We start from the raw sequence: 16,327 nt of genomic DNA on the forward strand, positions 1-16,327 counted from the left end.
CAGTGGCAGCAGAGGTAACTCAATTTCTGAGTCTTCTCACTCCGGCAGCTCCATTGCATGGTATTTGTTCCATTGCTGCAAACTACTTGGATTTCCTTTTCCCCATTCAGAAACAGAACCAAACTTGACTCTCTTCACATTTAGAGCAGTGATTGTAAATCCATATGGGACGTTATTGACATAAAATCAAATCACAGTCTTCAAAAATCAGAAGGGTTGTTTTTTAAATTTATTTTTAAAATGTTTTATTCTTTGCATCAACCTGTCTGGGCTTTAAACTTCCTAGAATGTAGCTGCGGTTGTTAGGGTTGTTTTTGCATCCAAGGTAGTGTCTTCCACATTTGTACTTCTCTGTAACAGCAGCTAGTCAACGGTCTTTAGCAGAAAGCAGCTCTAAAGGGAAGTGGTAGAGATCTCTGGGGACCTCGGAATCCCAGCCTGGTCATTTGGTCAGGCACTGGCCTCACTGCACCGGTTTTGTCTTCTGTCAAGTGGGGGTGACAACAATTAACACCTTGACTGGGTGCCAAGCTTACTCCAGCAGCCACTTCTTCAATCCGGGGAAGAAGGATACTGTTATTAAACTCAGTTTACAGGTGGGGAAACTGAGGCACAGAGACCTCCCAGCCAGGAAGAGGCAGAGTCAGGGTGGACGCTCAGGCTGTCAGGCTCCAGAGTCTGCACCCAGGGCAGAAACCCCAGTCTGCCTCCCTCCGACACTGCAGCAGCTCAGCAGGTGGTTGGGGAGCCAGGTTCACACTGTGCCAGGTCCCCAGCACACTGTCCCATGTCTTGTGTGAATAGCTGCTGCTTCTGAGATGACCCAAGAGCTTTGTGAATTGAGTTGGCTTGGACAAGAAGTTGTTCCAACAAAATAAGTGGTCATTGGCCTTGCACAGTGCGAAGCGGGTGTGCGTGATTTTGATGGACTTAGCTCAGGGCCCTGACTCTGTTAAGAGCATGTTCTAGAGAGAGGGGAGGCGGAGCCTTCGTAGGCTTGGCCAGCCCCACGCTGCCCCAAACACTCCATCCCTCAGGGCTGGGACCCCAGGGCGGATTCTGTGAGCAGAGGCTGCCATGCCAGCCTGCACAGGGAGGTGGCGCCATTCCTCAGCAGTTGGAATTCCTGGCATCAACCCAGACTCGCCACCAGACCCTGCTCATTAACCAGAGGAACTCCTTTGAGGAGCTGCCCGCAGGCCCCACAATAGGCCAGGATCATTTCCACTGTATTTGAAGTCCCCTCCATAAACAGGGACTGCACACAGAGAAAGAAAAGCCCCCGGAGTCGTGCCCAGCCCAGGCGAACACCCTCCAGCTCCAGTGCCTACCTTTCAAATCCCCTCCCAGGAAGGAGACGAATTTCCACCCACCAGACAGAAAGAATGCAGTAAATGACCTGGGGGATTCTTTCCTCCCCAAATGACTGGGAAAGCCAAGTGGACCGCCTGGAGGAAGCGGTTTCCACCTGTGATTGGAAGTTTTCTGCAAATACAAAGTCATACTGAGGTGGGGGGAGAAGCCCACTTGTGCCAACCTGCCCTGGCCTCTGCGTCTATTCCCCAGGGATCTGAATCCACCCCTGAGAGGGAGAGGGAGAACCACTGAGGAACCCTGTCCATGCCCCTCAACGTGTGCCCCAACCCATGAGTGCCCACCCACCCCCACAAACCCCTTGCACGCACTCCTCATGGGTGGTGCCGCTTTAGCTCCCCAGGTGCACTCCTGAGCCCCAGACCTGCACGCAGCCTTCCTCCCATGGCCTACCCGCTGTGTCCCCCCCACCCCCCCTACACACGCGTCCAGCCCTGCACGCTGGCCCCTTCCCACACAGTCCTGCAGCCTGAAACCCACAGAACAATTAGGAGACTGCGCCTCTGCCCTACCACCTTGGAGGGCCTTTCTCGCTCTATTAGGTGCCCGGGCGCTGGGGGCTGGGTAGTGAAGGGCTCCCCTCCAGGGTGGGCTTCAGGCAGCTGCCCAGACGGGCTGAGAGCCTCCATCCATCAACAACAAAGGACCCCAACAGCCTCCTCGGGGCCACTTTCGCCCTCCAAAGCGAGCCTCTGGCTGGGTGGGTGGGAGCACCTGAGAGGGGTGCCTGGCGCCTCGCCGCAGCGGGCCGAGGGGTGGCAGAGAGCGCGCAGGGCTGAGGGCCGAGGGGGGGTGGTCACAGTCCGTTTGGCTGAGGCCCCGCGCGCCGCCGCAGACTTTGTGATTTCGAGTAGCAGTGGTTTGTCCTTCTTCCCCGCTCCCGGGCCGCCGGCGTCTGCAGCTCTCGCTGCCCGCAGCCAGGGGGCGGCGGGGAGCCGGAGCGGAGAGGCACCAGCCACCCATTTCCTGGGCAGATTGCGTCGGCCGCCGCCCGGCCTTGTCCCCGCCTCCCAGCCCCGGCCCCGGCCCCCGCGCGCCGCCCGCGCCGCGCTCAGAGCCGGGCGGCCTCTGCCGGTGGCGGCGGAGCGCGGAGGGGACGCGGCGGCACTAGGCGCCCGGGGACGGCACGGCGATGGCTGGGGCGCGCGGGGCGGCGGTGGGCGGGCGGCGGCGGGCGGAGGGGGCGCGGGGACCCGGCCGGGCTCTCCTGCCCGCCGCGGAGCCCGCCGCCTGAAGGCTGCCCCGGGCGCGGGAGCCGGCGCCGGCGCGGCGCGGGCGCGGGAGGCGACTGGAGGCGCGATGTCGGTGCCGCTGCTCAAAATCGGGGTCGTGCTCAGCACCATGGCCATGATCACCAACTGGATGTCGCAGACGCTGCCCGCGCTGGTGGGCCTCAACACCACCAAGCTCTCGGCGGCCCGCGGCGGGACGCTCGACCGCAGCACCGGCGTGAGTGCGCCCTTCCCTTCCCCGGAGCTGGGCCGGGTCGCGCGAGGGGATGGGTCGCCCCGGGGACGGCGGGGACAGGGGTGACCGCGCTGCCCATGCGCCCAGCCCGGCCGGTCGTCCCGCCGCGGGCTCCCGAGGCCGAAGCCTCCCTCTCCCGGGTCCTCTCGCGGGGCAGGGGACAGCCGGCTGAGGGCTCGGCGGCTCCGGACCCTCATTCAGCTCAGAATATGGGGTACCCTTTGGAAGGGTTCGGAAAGGGCGGCTGGAGGCTGGGGGATTTGTCCAAGGTCACTCAGCAAGTAAAGGGTGGAGTCGGGGCCAGACCCCGCCTGGGCTGGGTCGAGCCGGCTCGGAACTAAGCTGTACTTAGTAAAAGCCGGGCTGGAGCAGCCCGGAGCCGGCCCCGGGAAGCCCTTGCCCTGGCCGGAGCCGATCCCGAGTCTCCAGGGCGCCCTTCCTGCCTTCTCTCCAGCGGAGCAGTGCCGAGGGGCTGGGGTGCGGTCCCCCGCGGACGTGCTGTGCCGCCCTGTGCTGCTCACCTCTGTCACCCCTCTGTCCTCCCCTTAGCCCCCTGGGGAGGAAGCTGAGCCGCCAGGACCGCTCCTGGGCAGGGCTGACTCTGGTGGCTGCTGGCCCGGCCGCAGAGACTGATCCAGAGTAGCACAAGAGAAGGGGTGCGTCCCAGGCCAGTCCCCTCTATGCTGAAAGGAGAGGTGAAGGGCAAGAGCCCCCCTCCCCCGCTCCTGCCCAGGGCTCAGAGCTCTGAAAGGGTTTCCTGTGCGCCCCATTCAAAGGCCCTTCTTACACCCACCCGCCTCCTGTTTCAAGCCGAACGCGGTGCTTCCCTCATCATGACTTTGTTTCTTGCCCCTGGGCCCTGAGCTGAGCGGCTGTCGTTGGAATGAATGAAATTAAATATATCACTACTATAGATTCTCCCCACCCAAGTTCTCCTCCCAGTTCCAGGCTAAAAATAGCAGCGAGGTGACCTGAGGCCAGGGGGGGGGGAAATGTGGATGGCGCCGGGGGGTGCGCTGCAGGGCAGGCAGCAGGGTGGAGAGTGGCCAGCGGCCACCAGGGGCAGGCAGCCGTGTGGAGGGGGTTTCTGGCGCCGTGGCCGCCTGTGTACCCGGCTGCAAGTGAGACCAACCACAGTGCATGCTCAATTGATTTTCCTGGTGATCTTTGGGGGCTGCCATCGGGGGTGGCCCCGGCACTGCAACTGCCTCAACTTGGTGAAACCCGCCAAATGGCTCTTGCGTGGGGAGCCCACATGGAGCTGGCAGCCTGGAGCTTTCTCAGAGCGGTCATTGGCAGGCTGACAGCCCCATGGCTTGGGGGCCTGGTGACTCTCAGCTAAGGGGCCACTGGGTTCGGGGCTCTTCTCGCCGGGGCTTCTTTACCCATGTCCGAGAGAGACAACGGGGCCTGACTGTACCAACTGCCCCTCCTTGCCTGCCTGGAGGATGTCTTCTTTCTGAGTTGCGTGCCTGCTGGGAGTCAGCCAGCCACTTGCTTTCCTGCCTTGCTCCTCTCCGCCACCGGGCATGTGGCCTCTGATTGTCTCACCCTCCTGCTCAACACGTCAGTTTGGGTAGATGCCAAAACATCACACATCCCCTGGAGTGAACACGTATTAAAAAGAATTGAAAATCACGTATTTTCACCTCCCTTCCAGTTCTGGGGACCCTGTGCCTCTGTGTTCCCTCCCTGTGGTCAGAATGTGGCCCTGGACGTTGCTTTTGGCTTCTCTCCTGGGGTGGACGGGCTCGCTATTCAGACTGGGCCCCCCTGGCTGTTGTCTCTGCTACACTGCCTTATGGTCTGGCTTTCTCTCCCCTTCCTCCCCTGCCCCCCCCACCCAGGTGTTGCCCACCAACCCTGAGGAGAGCTGGCAGGTGTACAGCTCTGCCCAGGACAGCGAGGGCAGGTGTATTTGCACAGTGGTCGCCCCCCAGCAGACCATGTGCTCACGGGATGCACGCACGAAACAGCTGAGGCAGCTGCTGGAGAAGGTGAGTCTGCAGCAGATGGGGGTGGGGGTGGGGGTGGGGTGGGGTGTCTGCGTCTCCACGCCAGCCCCAGTGTTTGGTCTGCAAGTCCGCTGAGCTCCAGGGCCCCACTCTCTTCTTTCCTGACTCATCCCTGCACAGATATCTGTATGAATGAACAAATGGGTGGAAGTTCCCAAAGGGTGGCCCAGAGGAGATGGACAGACCCATTCCCTGGTCAGTACTGGCCCCACAAGATGCCCCATGGGAGCAGCAGGGGCTCTGGGCCAGCCATGCCATCTCTGCCTCCAAGTGACGCTCACGATTCGTTAGTCCCCAAGGGCTCAGAGCTGCGGCCAGGCCTCCAGCTGGAAGAGCTGCCTTGGACCCAGGAGAGTACGGCCATTGGGAGCTTACCTGATGGGGAGCTTTTCCCTGCCTTCGAGAGGCTGGACCTGGCCGGGCCTTTGCTGCTGCGGATGCTTTCCTGGCATAAATCTAGGCTGGAGGGTCTCCTTTGAAAGAAACCTGGGAATGGCACTTTATGGCATGCACACACATTTTGGATCCATTATTTCATTTGATCTTCACAAGAGCCTTGTGAAGTTGCTGGAGTCATCTGCCCCATTTCCCAGAAGCAGAAATGTGAGCTGGCTGGCCCCAGGCCACAGCTAGTTAGCAGGGGACCAGCACTCAGTCCCAGGTGTCCTGACATCCCACCTGGCCTTGCCCTCCTCTGCGTTCTCTGGTGGGCACAGCCACGGGCGTCCTCCATCTCCCCCAAGGACTGTCAATTCTGTGCTTAACCAAGGGTCATGGAGTCCCCTGGGAGCTACTCTGGGAAGGAGAAATGAGCCCTTCTTCTCCACTGGTCCTCCTCCCCCAAGGAAAGGGGGCCTTTCCTGTGGGGCTTCTGGGAGGGTGGGGTCACACCCCACCACACACACACCTTAGAGTCCAGAAAAGGTCTGTGTGCAGCGGGGATGACCTCTGTGAATGGAGGGATGGGCCGTGAGCTGGGACAGCAGGACCCTCCCATTGCCATCCTCCCTGCCAGGGAAGGAGGTGGCCTTCTGGGAGGAGGGGCAGAGTCACCTGTGCTGGCAGCAGCACCATTCTCTTCCAGGCCTGTGCAACCACATACCCTCAGCACAACCATAGGCAGGATGAGTCCCTTTCTTGGACTCAGTTTCACCAACTGCCAGGGTGGGCAAGAGATTCCTACAGGTCCTCCCAGCTCGGCCAGGCTCTGAGGACCCCAGGCTGCTGCCTGGCCCTGGACTTGGGCCCGGGGTCTCTGCTTCCCTAGTTGACAGAGCAGCGTACTTGGCTAATAGAGCTGATCTGCCTTCTGAGCGATGCAGTTAGGGATTTTCCTGCCATCTTTAGCTACCAGAGTAATTCATTTTAAGGAATTAAAATAAAATGCAACATTTAATGGATTCCACAATTTTTGTTAATACCAAACTAGACCAAAGCCTAGTTGTGCCTTGAATGGCTCAGGTTTGCAGAGAAAGGTGGTGGAGCTTGGAGGTGGCTCCAACTTGCTGAAGGGGCAGGGTAGGGACACAGGATCCCCACCATCCCTCAGAGATCGTACTGGGTTTGGGGTCACAGCTGCACATCTCCCACCCGGTCCTGTGCTTCTCAGCCTGGCCTCGCAGTAACAAGCACCTGGGAGTTTCCTTGGGACACACAGTCTTTGTTTCTGGATGCTATGGCACAAGCCGCAGGTGGGTCAGCTTAAAGAAAAGGAGTTTACCGTCTCAAGGCTTTGGAGGCTAGGAGGCTGGCTCCCTCCCGGGGTCGGTAGCACTCCTTGGGTTCCTTGGCCTTCCCATCACATGGCGATTCTTCTCCTTTCCTGCTGACTTCCAGCCTCCCCGTCCTCCCCATGCTTTCTCTTTGCAAGGCTTCCAGCAACAGATTTAATTAAGGCCACGCCTTAATTAAAAATAACCTCTTCATAAGCTCTTATATTCCATGGCTTCATACCCACAGGCAGCGGATTAAGATGAAAAAGGTGCTTTTTCTAGGGTGCATAACTCAATCTACCGTAGCCTGGCTTTAACTGGCTGCAGTTCCCATTGGGCCCTGAGCATTAATTAATGTGTGCTAAAAACCCACTCATGATGCTGACGTGCAGCCAGAATCGCAGGCCACTAAGGGAGAGCCCGCAGGAGGGCGGTAGGGGAGGCGGGCTTCCTTCTCCTTGGAGAAGTGTGTGGCCCCAAGTTGAACCAGCATGGGCTTTCGAGTCAGTCCCGGATCTGAATCCAACTGTACCAGCTGCAGGAGAGCATGCAAGCTGCTCAGCTCCTCTGAACCTTGGTCTCCTTGTCCATAAGATGGGACTCAAAATGGTGTCCACCTCGTGGGGCTTTGTCAATCAGATGAGATGAGCAGCGTCCGGGCTCAGCACAGCACCTGGACATGGAAGGTACCCACTAACCGTTAGAGGTTAGACCATCTCTTGGGGCCAGGTGTGCCTGCTGCTTCCACTCAGCACCTGCCGCCACTCTGGCTAAGGGTGTGGGGTGGACTGTGCCACTTAGCAGCTGTGTGACCTTGAGCGTGTCAGCTGGCTTCTCAGGGACATGTCCTGCAGGAAGAGAACGTGCACACACCAGAGTCCTCCAAAGGTCTCCTGTTCAAGGAGGTGGATGAGGCAGGAGTGTGGGTTACTCCTCCACCGGGCACTCTGCCAGCAGGATGATGTTGTTGTTTCCAAGTAGTATGTGCCACTCCGGGCTTTACACACCAGAGGGCTCCCCGGAGGATGTGGCCTTTGCTCTGGGCCTTGAATGATGAGTGGAAACAGTCTGCAGCTTTTCTCAAAGGAGGTGCTGCAATCCCTCAGAACACAAGCAGTGAGGAGGGGACAGACATGGAACCATCTGGAGCAAATATATTTCAGTTCCCCATAAAACAGTCTAAGGGATCAGAGAGAGTCCAGGTCACCCCCGTATTGTGTACTACATATTTGAATATTTAAACTGAATTTGTCTGTGTTACTTTTAAATAACAATTCGTATGATTCCTTCCATTTTTAAATGCTGAAATAAGCAATATCGGTTTTCTCCATGCCGAGTCTCCTTTCGCCGCCTCTCTTATTTTATTTTACTTAATTATTTTATTTGCTAGAGTGGAGAATGCAAAGCAAGAGGTGGAAGCTGTATCATCACCTCTTGCTGTTCCAGGTAGTACTATGTCTCCTACCAGAATGATTTTGTTGCTGGAAGGAAGAGTATTTTTGAATTTGTCAGAAATCAGAAATGAATGTTTGTCGTTGTAGAGGAAGCTTCCTCTTGGTAATTGAATTAGATTCTGAGAAAACAGCCCAAGCACCACTGCAGCATTCCCGAGCCTCCTTTCACCTCCCACAGCCCCAAACCCACTTGCACAGACAGGCGGACCAGTTTCCCGCAAATGAAATGCGCTGGCAGGGGGCTGCACAAAAACTGTTTTCTTTTAAGCTCTCTGGAACCCTGTTGAAGATTAAAGTTGCATCTTGAGGCTAGACTCAATTCAAATCTGCCTGTAAAGATGTAAAACAGCGATTCTTCATTTGCTGGTGATTGATTTCCTGACTCTGGGTTCTGAATGTACATGTTTGCAGAGCAGTCATCTCCCTATGATATTGTGGGGTGTGATGGATGGCATATGAGATGGGGAGAAAAAAAGTCCTGATGCAGATTCAGGGGCAGCATCTCCCTTGTTCCTCGTTCTGCTCTTAAGCAATCAGCCTTCCCAGCAAGGCACTCAGTGAGCTTTAGGGGCAGAGAGAATTTATACCTGGGCATGGGGACAACTCAACGCTGCTGCTCAGCTCTGCTGGTGTTTATGCTTCCCCAGTGATTTCACCCTGCAAAAAGAGGGGCCAGAAACAGTACTAACCCCCACTTCCAAAAAAAGGACAGCATCTCACAGGCCCTATACCTGCAGGCGCAAGCACTGGGAACAGAGAAAATTCTGCCTCTCTGGTTTGCATCCCTGATTCTAAGAACAGGTTCCCGACGATGGCAGAGGAAATGTTTACCAAACCAATTTGCTCTATTTGGGGAGTTCTTGGTCACAGCAGTCCCAGATGCTGGTGATTAACTAGTAAATAATGCATGGGCCACTTCGGGTTCCCAGGATACTGGCTGGGTAGAAAAGGTCAGTGTCGGGTACCGGCAGGCAAATAAGACCGCTGGCACTGCTGCAGCTCTTTCCTTGAACCTGTTGCCTTTTTGACAGGTGCAAAACATGTCTCAATCCATAGAGGTACTGGACAGGCGGACTCAGAGAGACTTGCAGTATGTGGAGAAGATGGAGAACCAAATGAAAGGACTAGAGTCCAAATTCAAACAGGTGGAGGAGAGCCATAAGCAGCACCTGGCCAGGCAGTTCAAGGTACGTACCTTCCTTTCCTCTACCTTTTTTTCTCCCTTTCTTCCCGCTCCTCCTCCCCCTTCTCTCCCTCCTCCTCTTCTTCGCCTTTGTCCTCCTCCTCTTCCCAGGCTGGGCTCGTTTTCCCTGCATGCCCTTTCCCCTTTCCATTTAGAAATTGTGATTTGGGGCTGGGGAGGGGCACAGCAAGGGTCTTTTGCCTCACAAATGACGGCTGCCTTGGGAAACAGAGGGAGCCTCTTCTCGCCCTGGGTGGGCAAAAGACCCCTTGAAAGGAGCAAGTTTGAGCAGAAGTTTTCAGCACATATTCACTTGGTTTGGAAGCCAAGGGTCCCCAGTCCAACACTGCTCCAGCCAAGGCACATGTACACCTGTGGCAGGTAAATCATATTAGCCCAGTATCAGCTACATTGATGAGAGCCATTTCTGAGCAAGGAGCGTCAGGGTGGTTTTCACATCTGACCTAAGTTAGCTAAGAGGAGGCACACTAGCTATGCAGGGAAAACACAGAGACACCCGTGTCTTTCTCACTTCGTGGGTAAGTGGGTAAGTGACCTCTTCTCCAGGTAATTCTGGACATCAAAGCCAGAGTTTATTTGGCAGAAAATTATATATACATATGTGCAAATATGTATATATGCCCTAGCAGTGACTCAGTCTCAGACTGATTACACTGAGGAATTATTTGCACCTTAATTAAGGCTCACATGCATGCTAAGTAGAAATCTTACCCAGACGCAAATGCATGGGGTGAATTGCACAGCCTTGTTCCGGTGTAAATTGCTGATGTGCTCTGTCTCTGTCTCCCCTGTCCTTTTTATGCTAATGTTTTTCTTTGATGTGCTCCCTGCATGAAGCAAAAACTAATTCTCTTCTAAAAGCAATACATTAGATAGCCGAAATTGCAAGCTAATGAAGTTATAAATCTATATTATAAACAAAATGAGAGCAGGGCTGATCCCTGTGAGGAGAAATGAGCCGATTGCTCTCGTCAGAGGCCAGTGGACATCTTGCCCTTGCTTCTGACATGTCATCGTGAATTATCTTGGAAAGAGATTTTGACCTGACTGACCAAAAAGAGTTTGTGTCTGTCCTCAGAGGGTCAGCTTACCCTTCTCTGTGATTGACTCAAACTCCTTGAAAGGCATCTGCAGTGACCGTGGGGTAGCTCATTTTTGCAAGTACCCCCACAGGTACCTCTCCAAGTTCCAAAATTTGGGGCATTGTGGCTTTGGGGGAAAAAAAGCAATCCCCTGCCATTAAATTGCTTAAATTGCATTAAGGAATTTATTCAGAAATGTAAATAACTGTTGAAGCAGTTTGTTTTGGCTAACTCCATATTGAAGTGTGATTTTTCTTTAAATGATCATGGAAATATCTGTCTATCAATGGCTATCTGTTTAAGGCAGCAGGCTAGTAAGCTAGTTCTTCAACAGTATTTCATTTTCTTGCTTGCAGGGCTAACTAAAAAGAGTTTTTTCAATGCTGCAGTGACTGAAGAGGCAGTACACTCCCATGTAACCCTGAAAGAGAGCCAGAGAGCTTTTTGCACCCTGCATTTTTACTATTATTTTCCAATACTTAGCACCATATCCTTGGATACAACCAGGACCCTCCTTTGCATGCGACTGTAGGTGCATTTCTTGAATAGTCTGAACCCTTGTCAATGCATTTTTTTGAAAAAGAAAAAAAAAAAAAGAACTTTGTGTATGTGATTTAAAGCATGTAACCTTAAGATGTGGCATTCTAAACTGACAATAAAGACCTTTCCCAAATATGTTGGTGTTCTGAAGACTGTTTAATATGCTCTTCTCATTGGGACCAGAATAAATAAATCTGTAAATACAGGGGGAGGACGCCCATCCGCCCTCACGTTGGGGAGAAGCCAGGCCAAGTCAGGGTGTTTCAGGTTTTTGCACGCATCGCACTGAACCCGGCTTATTTTAACCTTGCAGGCGATAAAAGCGAAAATGGATGAACTTAGGCCTTTGATCCCAGTGTTGGAAGAGTACAAGGCCGATGCCAAATTGGTATTGCAGTTTAAAGAGGAGGTCCAGAATCTGACGTCAGTGCTTAACGAGCTGCAAGAGGAAATTGGCGCCTATGACTACGATGAACTTCAGAGCAGAGTGTCCAATCTTGAAGAAAGGCTCCGTGCATGCATGCAAAAACTAGGTAGGCTCAGAACCCTGCGGCGCTGCGCTGGCCTCCCCTGGCGCCCTGTGCAGGCTTAGGGAGTGGTGCTGAAGTGGACAGCGCCCGCCTGGCTTCAGGGAGGCGAGGGCTCTATTAGGGCTCCTGGGCAGGGTGGCCTTGAGAAACAGCGGAAGGAGAGTGCAGGCAGCACCGTGCTAGGGCTTTGTCCAAATTCCATGCCACGTCCGGTTCACAGAGCCCGCTGAGTTGCACATCTGGAAAATGAATTGGGATATTAGAAGACACATACCCCCTGAAGTAGGTGTGGATGTGGGTATGTGAGGCAGGTTGGGTTGGGCTTTTAAACCAGTTTGATAAGACTGGCAACATAAATTTCAAGAGTCCCTCCATGTTGAGGAATAGGGCTGATGAAGCACCTGGAGTTACTGAGTCATGCGCAGTTCGAATTAAAAGGAAAGTGGAATTCGATTGCATCATAGCAGAAGATGTGCTCTTCCCAGCAAGTGAGGGAGGGAGCCCCTCCTAAAAGGGAAAAGATCAAAACCTATGGGCAGACACACTCCTCACTCCCACTTGTTTTTCCAAGAAGGACCCCCAGCGTGAGGAGAGCTGTTTCGATTCTTATTCGCCATTAAATGCCCACTTTCCTTAACAACTTTCCAGTTAATTGCTTTAACAAATCTTAGCGTATTAGTGTCTGGTTCACTTTGAAAGAGCACGTTGTAAATCCCAGTCCCATTTTTAGGTTTCCCTAGTAAAGATTAGTCAGCTTTCTTCACCGACTGTATCTTAACCCAGAGGTTGTTTATATCGTGTGTGTTTTAGGATAAGTTAGGGTAATTTTGCTTTATGACGATGTTCCCTTAGGCTTTCTCTGACATTTTAACTTGTTCCCTTTACACCTCCCCCCACTCCAAATATTTTATTATAAACTGAAAGCATCAAAAAATGGCCAATCTTAAGCAAAAGTCCCTAGTGTTGTTAGGCAAGTCGAAGAGAGAATATTCAAACGGGAAAGAAAATAGAGTGAGTCAGCCAATCTTTTTATTTAAACAGGTCCCCACTTCTACATTATTCTTTGACGCTGTTCTCAAAAATCTCAGTAAAGGCACAGACTTTCAGGATCCCTCATGCTTCAGGGATCTGTGCCAGGAGTTTAAGCCCCGATCTGTTTTCGCTTATTCACTCGCTCTCGGGTCACCCTAATGCACCCACAGGCTTTTCTCAGGGGCTGCACGGTGCCAGGTCCTGGGAGGGAGGGCAGGGCTGGGTTACCAGAGACCATCATGGACAGCCAGGGCTGGCTAGTCCCTACTGCCCCTTCTCGTCCTGACGTCCTCAGAGTCTGTGCAAAGGTTTGCAGTGGTTTGTGATTATTTCTGCTGGGGCCCCGTCCTCGGGTGTCCACCCTGATAGCCAGGAGCTCCCTGTCACCACTTCCCCTTCAGGTTCCCCTCGGGTAGAACGGGGCTTCCAAACACCCCTGCTTAGGGGAGCCTGAGTTGGGGGGAGGGAGGGGTGTTGTCCCTCCCCCATACACAGACTGGGTATACCAGGGAGAAACCAAGATCAAACCTCCACATTTTCTAAAAACTAGTGGAAATTCGAAGTGAAAAGTTACGGATGATGAGCCTCCCAGGGCCTTCCCGGGGAGGGGGTGTGCATCCTTCTCTGGACACCGGCCTTCCATCTGTGCCGGGCCTCTTTGCAGAAGCTGGGTGAATTTGCCTTGTGGCTTAGTTCTTGAGGCTGTCACGTGGTTACCCCTCAGCTGCTAAAAAGGTTGAGCTGAGAGGAGAGTGAGGATAAACAGGCCCCAGAGACTGTCTTTCCACCCCGGGATTGTAACTGTGCGGTTTTAACGCTGCTCTTAGTTCTTTCTTAAGAAGGAGCATGATGTGTAAACAGAACCAGGGATCAGTGTCCCTGGGGTGGGGCCCAGGGAGCGGCGTTTTAACCAGCACCTGGGTGACTTGAATGCTGACCAGCTGGGGGAACCCCCGGCCTGGGTGAGGGGGTGTTGAGAGAAGTGGATGGCGTGAGACGGCTGGGCGTCCCTTCCCAGCTACTGGCTTCTTGAGTTCAGCTGGTGCAGGGAGTCCAGTCCCCTGGGGACGCTGTGCACACTCGCAGAGTCACTCCCGCCGCTGTGCAGCCCCGGCCCGGCTCTGAGTCAGCATGGCAGGCGGGGAGAGCGAAAGATGGGTGGGTCATGGTGGAGGGTAGCTCACAGGTGCGTGGGTACACAGATGGATACAGAGGTTCGTAAGATAGAGATAAGGGTAGAGGAATAGATAGATATAGATGGTGAGAGAGAGAGGTAGGGGCGAGAGAGAAGAGGGAGGGAGGGAGGAAGAAAGAAAAAGAAAGTAAGGGATTAGATGACAGATTAGCAGCTGGACTCCCCTCTTCCCAGGTTTTCTTTCTTTCAAGCTCAGTAACTTACAGTCCCACGTAATATCCTGTGGCTGCTTATGTTTGTTTTTATTTGGGCCTTGCCAATGGGCCGAGTCTCAATTCTATCTTGACAGCGTGTTTCCTGCTGGAGGCTGCCGTGAGCACGCACCAGGGAAGTGGCTCTCCCGGGCAGCTAGGATTTGCAAGGGTACGGCAACACAATGGAAACCCCAGCACCCCGGCTGGCCAGAGAGCCCCTGCTCTAGTGAAGCCATCTTGGTCGCCTTCCTGGTAGTACCATAATAAGAGCGGCTCTCCCTGCAGTTCTCCAGAACTGTCAGTGAAGTCTCTCCTGGTTTCACCTTCCCTCCAAGTTGATGTTGCTGACACTTTCTGACCCCAGGACATGCATTTGTTTTCCATTTTTATGGGTGGAAATGGTGTCGTAGGCTTTTCCTGATGGCCCAGGCAGAGCTTGGGATCTGAAAACCTCTGGGATGGAAGGTTGAGCTCAGCGTCTCTCAGAGCTCTTGGAAGACGGGAATTGGTGTCGCTCCCCTGGAATTCCCCTTGTTCCTAGAGCAACTCCGAGACAAGGGCAGGAGTAGAGCTGCCCAGTGACCCCACGTCCACCGAGCTGCACCTGGACTTGGCTGTTTCTCTCTAGGCCCCATCGACCCTGGGGTGGGTGGGGGACAGGCGCTCCAGCAGTAAATGGAGGGAGCCAGAAACCTTCGGCCCAGGTGACAATGCCATGCCTGTGTGCCTGCCAGCTCTAGGCCGCCACTGCCCTCTTTGATGCTGGTGGGGACAAACTGGCCTTGGGCCTTCTCCCCCAGTCACCGTCCTACCGTGCGGAAACTGAAGTCTTCCTTAGTTACTCTTCTCTCCAAGGGTGGGAGGAAAGAGCCTACGACCCAGTGCATGGGTAGAGCCTGGCTCCAGTGCCAGGTAGGGGGTTTATCTGTGTCACCAAGAACACACCTGAACACAGCCTTCCGGCTCCAGTCTCAGAATCCCTGGCCAGCCAGCCAGTGGGCGCTGAGACCACCCCAGCATCCGCCTGGGTGAAGTCCGGTTGTGGACTCCTCTCCCCATTTGGGGATGCCGGGCCTGGTCCTCTGCTGGATTGCCGTGTCCTATACTTTCTCCTCTAGGGAGACAAGGCTGAGGTCTCCTTCCTGTCCCTCGACTCTGGAGACCCTAGGAAGAGTCATGGAGGCAGAGAGAGTTGGTCGTTACGTCCTCTCCGGGGGCCAGGGTGGTGAGCTCTGGCGAGGACAGTGGGTAAGAGGGCACGTGATTGGTGTGTTCAGCCAGCGGGGGAGAGAGGCGTGGGGAGGGTGAGTTTGGAGGCCCAAAGGCCGCAAGACCTGGTCTGGCCCTGCTGCTGCCGTGCGGTGGCTTGGGCGGGATGCTCAGGGCTGTGTGAGGAGGGGGACGGGGTCCCCGAGCCCCTGCCGCCCCCGCCCATGGGAGGAGGGGACTGAACGCCCGGGAGGAGCCCTCTGGTACCCGCCCAAGCCCTGGCAGTTGAGCCCCATGGCTGAGCACAAGGTCTGCCCGGGGAGGCTGCAGTTTTCGGAGTATTTCATTTGCGAGGACACGTGTCTGCAAGCTGCCAGCTTTGCAAGGTTCTTCTGGTTTTCAGGGATGCCAGCAGGACCAGAGGAGCTAGACCTGGAGGCCAGCAGTGTCCGAGGGGTCCCGTCTTTCCATGGGGGGGAGGGGGGGGCTGTGTGGGATGGGATGACAGATTAGCATCCTCCATCAGCCTGATCTCAGGGCTACCCGGAGACGTTCCTTCTCCAGCCTGAGGACTTTTTGTAGGCATTCCCTCGGGCCAGTCTCGGGTTTCCTTTTGAGCTCATCCAGGCAGCGGTTGAGAGATGGCTTCCTCGTAAGAACCAGCACGAGGCAGATGCTTTCATCTGCAAGCTGCTTGTTTGTCCAAGCCTTGCACGTGTCCTCCTTCCGGAGGCCTGGCTTAGGCACTAGAGTGGCCGGGTCCTCCCAGCTCGGGGCCTACGGCCTCCCCCAGCCCAGGCTGGCATTCTCTGGATTGAGTAACCCAAGACTCTGCTTCCCACCGCACAGCCATGGGATTTCCATGGATCCCGTCAGCTCCCGAGGTCTCAGCAGACCCAGTCCGAACGAAGAACCAAAAATAACTCCCCGGCTGCAGGTGGGTGGGCAGCCCCTAACCCCAGAGGACCCTGCACAGGCAGCTCCATAGGAGGCGCCCGCCACCAGTCTGGCATTCTCCTGACCCCTCAGTCCGTGAGTGAGATGCCCTTGCGGGTGTGTTTTGCAGGAGCCAGGAGGGGGAGATGCCAGAGCCCCAGCGAGGGGCACCTTTTCCTGCAGGGTGGGCTTGGAAGCAGAGGCCCTCAATGCCTGGGCTTTCTCTTCCAGTGTGGGAGCCCCACACTTTCTCTGAGGCCAGGCCAGCAGGCCCACGGTGGGCAGCAGGACGTGGTGCAAGGGGTGGGCAGCCCCTGAGGTGGACCCAGCTGCACCCACTTCTCTCCATGGTTCTCAGCTGGAATGTGTAAGGACAGTGGGTG

At 55.1% G+C, this 16,327-nt stretch overlaps 1 protein-coding gene across 2 annotated transcripts in view; it reads left to right on the plus strand.

Annotated features, from left to right (window-relative positions):
- OLFM1 (olfactomedin 1) overlaps window positions 1–16,327 on the plus strand; it is a 36,961-nt gene that overhangs the window by 9,453 nt on the left and 11,181 nt on the right. Inside the window, exons 1-4 of one of the 2 annotated variants that reach the window (XM_077139729.1) lie at window positions 2,624–2,823; window positions 4,689–4,838; window positions 9,054–9,209; window positions 11,162–11,381. In XM_077139729.1, coding sequence (XP_076995844.1) covers window positions 2,674–2,823; window positions 4,689–4,838; window positions 9,054–9,209; window positions 11,162–11,381 — 676 coding nt within the window. In that variant the 5' untranslated portion in view covers window positions 2,624–2,673. Of the gene's footprint in view, window positions 1–2,623; window positions 2,824–4,688; window positions 4,839–9,053; window positions 9,210–11,161; window positions 11,382–16,327 lie in introns of those variants that run through there. The other variant, XM_077139738.1, reaches the window with a different exon arrangement.

Source organism: Tamandua tetradactyla, chromosome 2, assembly GCF_023851605.1.
Source record: "Tamandua tetradactyla isolate mTamTet1 chromosome 2, mTamTet1.pri, whole genome shotgun sequence".
Taxonomy (NCBI): domain Eukaryota; kingdom Metazoa; phylum Chordata; class Mammalia; order Pilosa; family Myrmecophagidae; genus Tamandua; species Tamandua tetradactyla.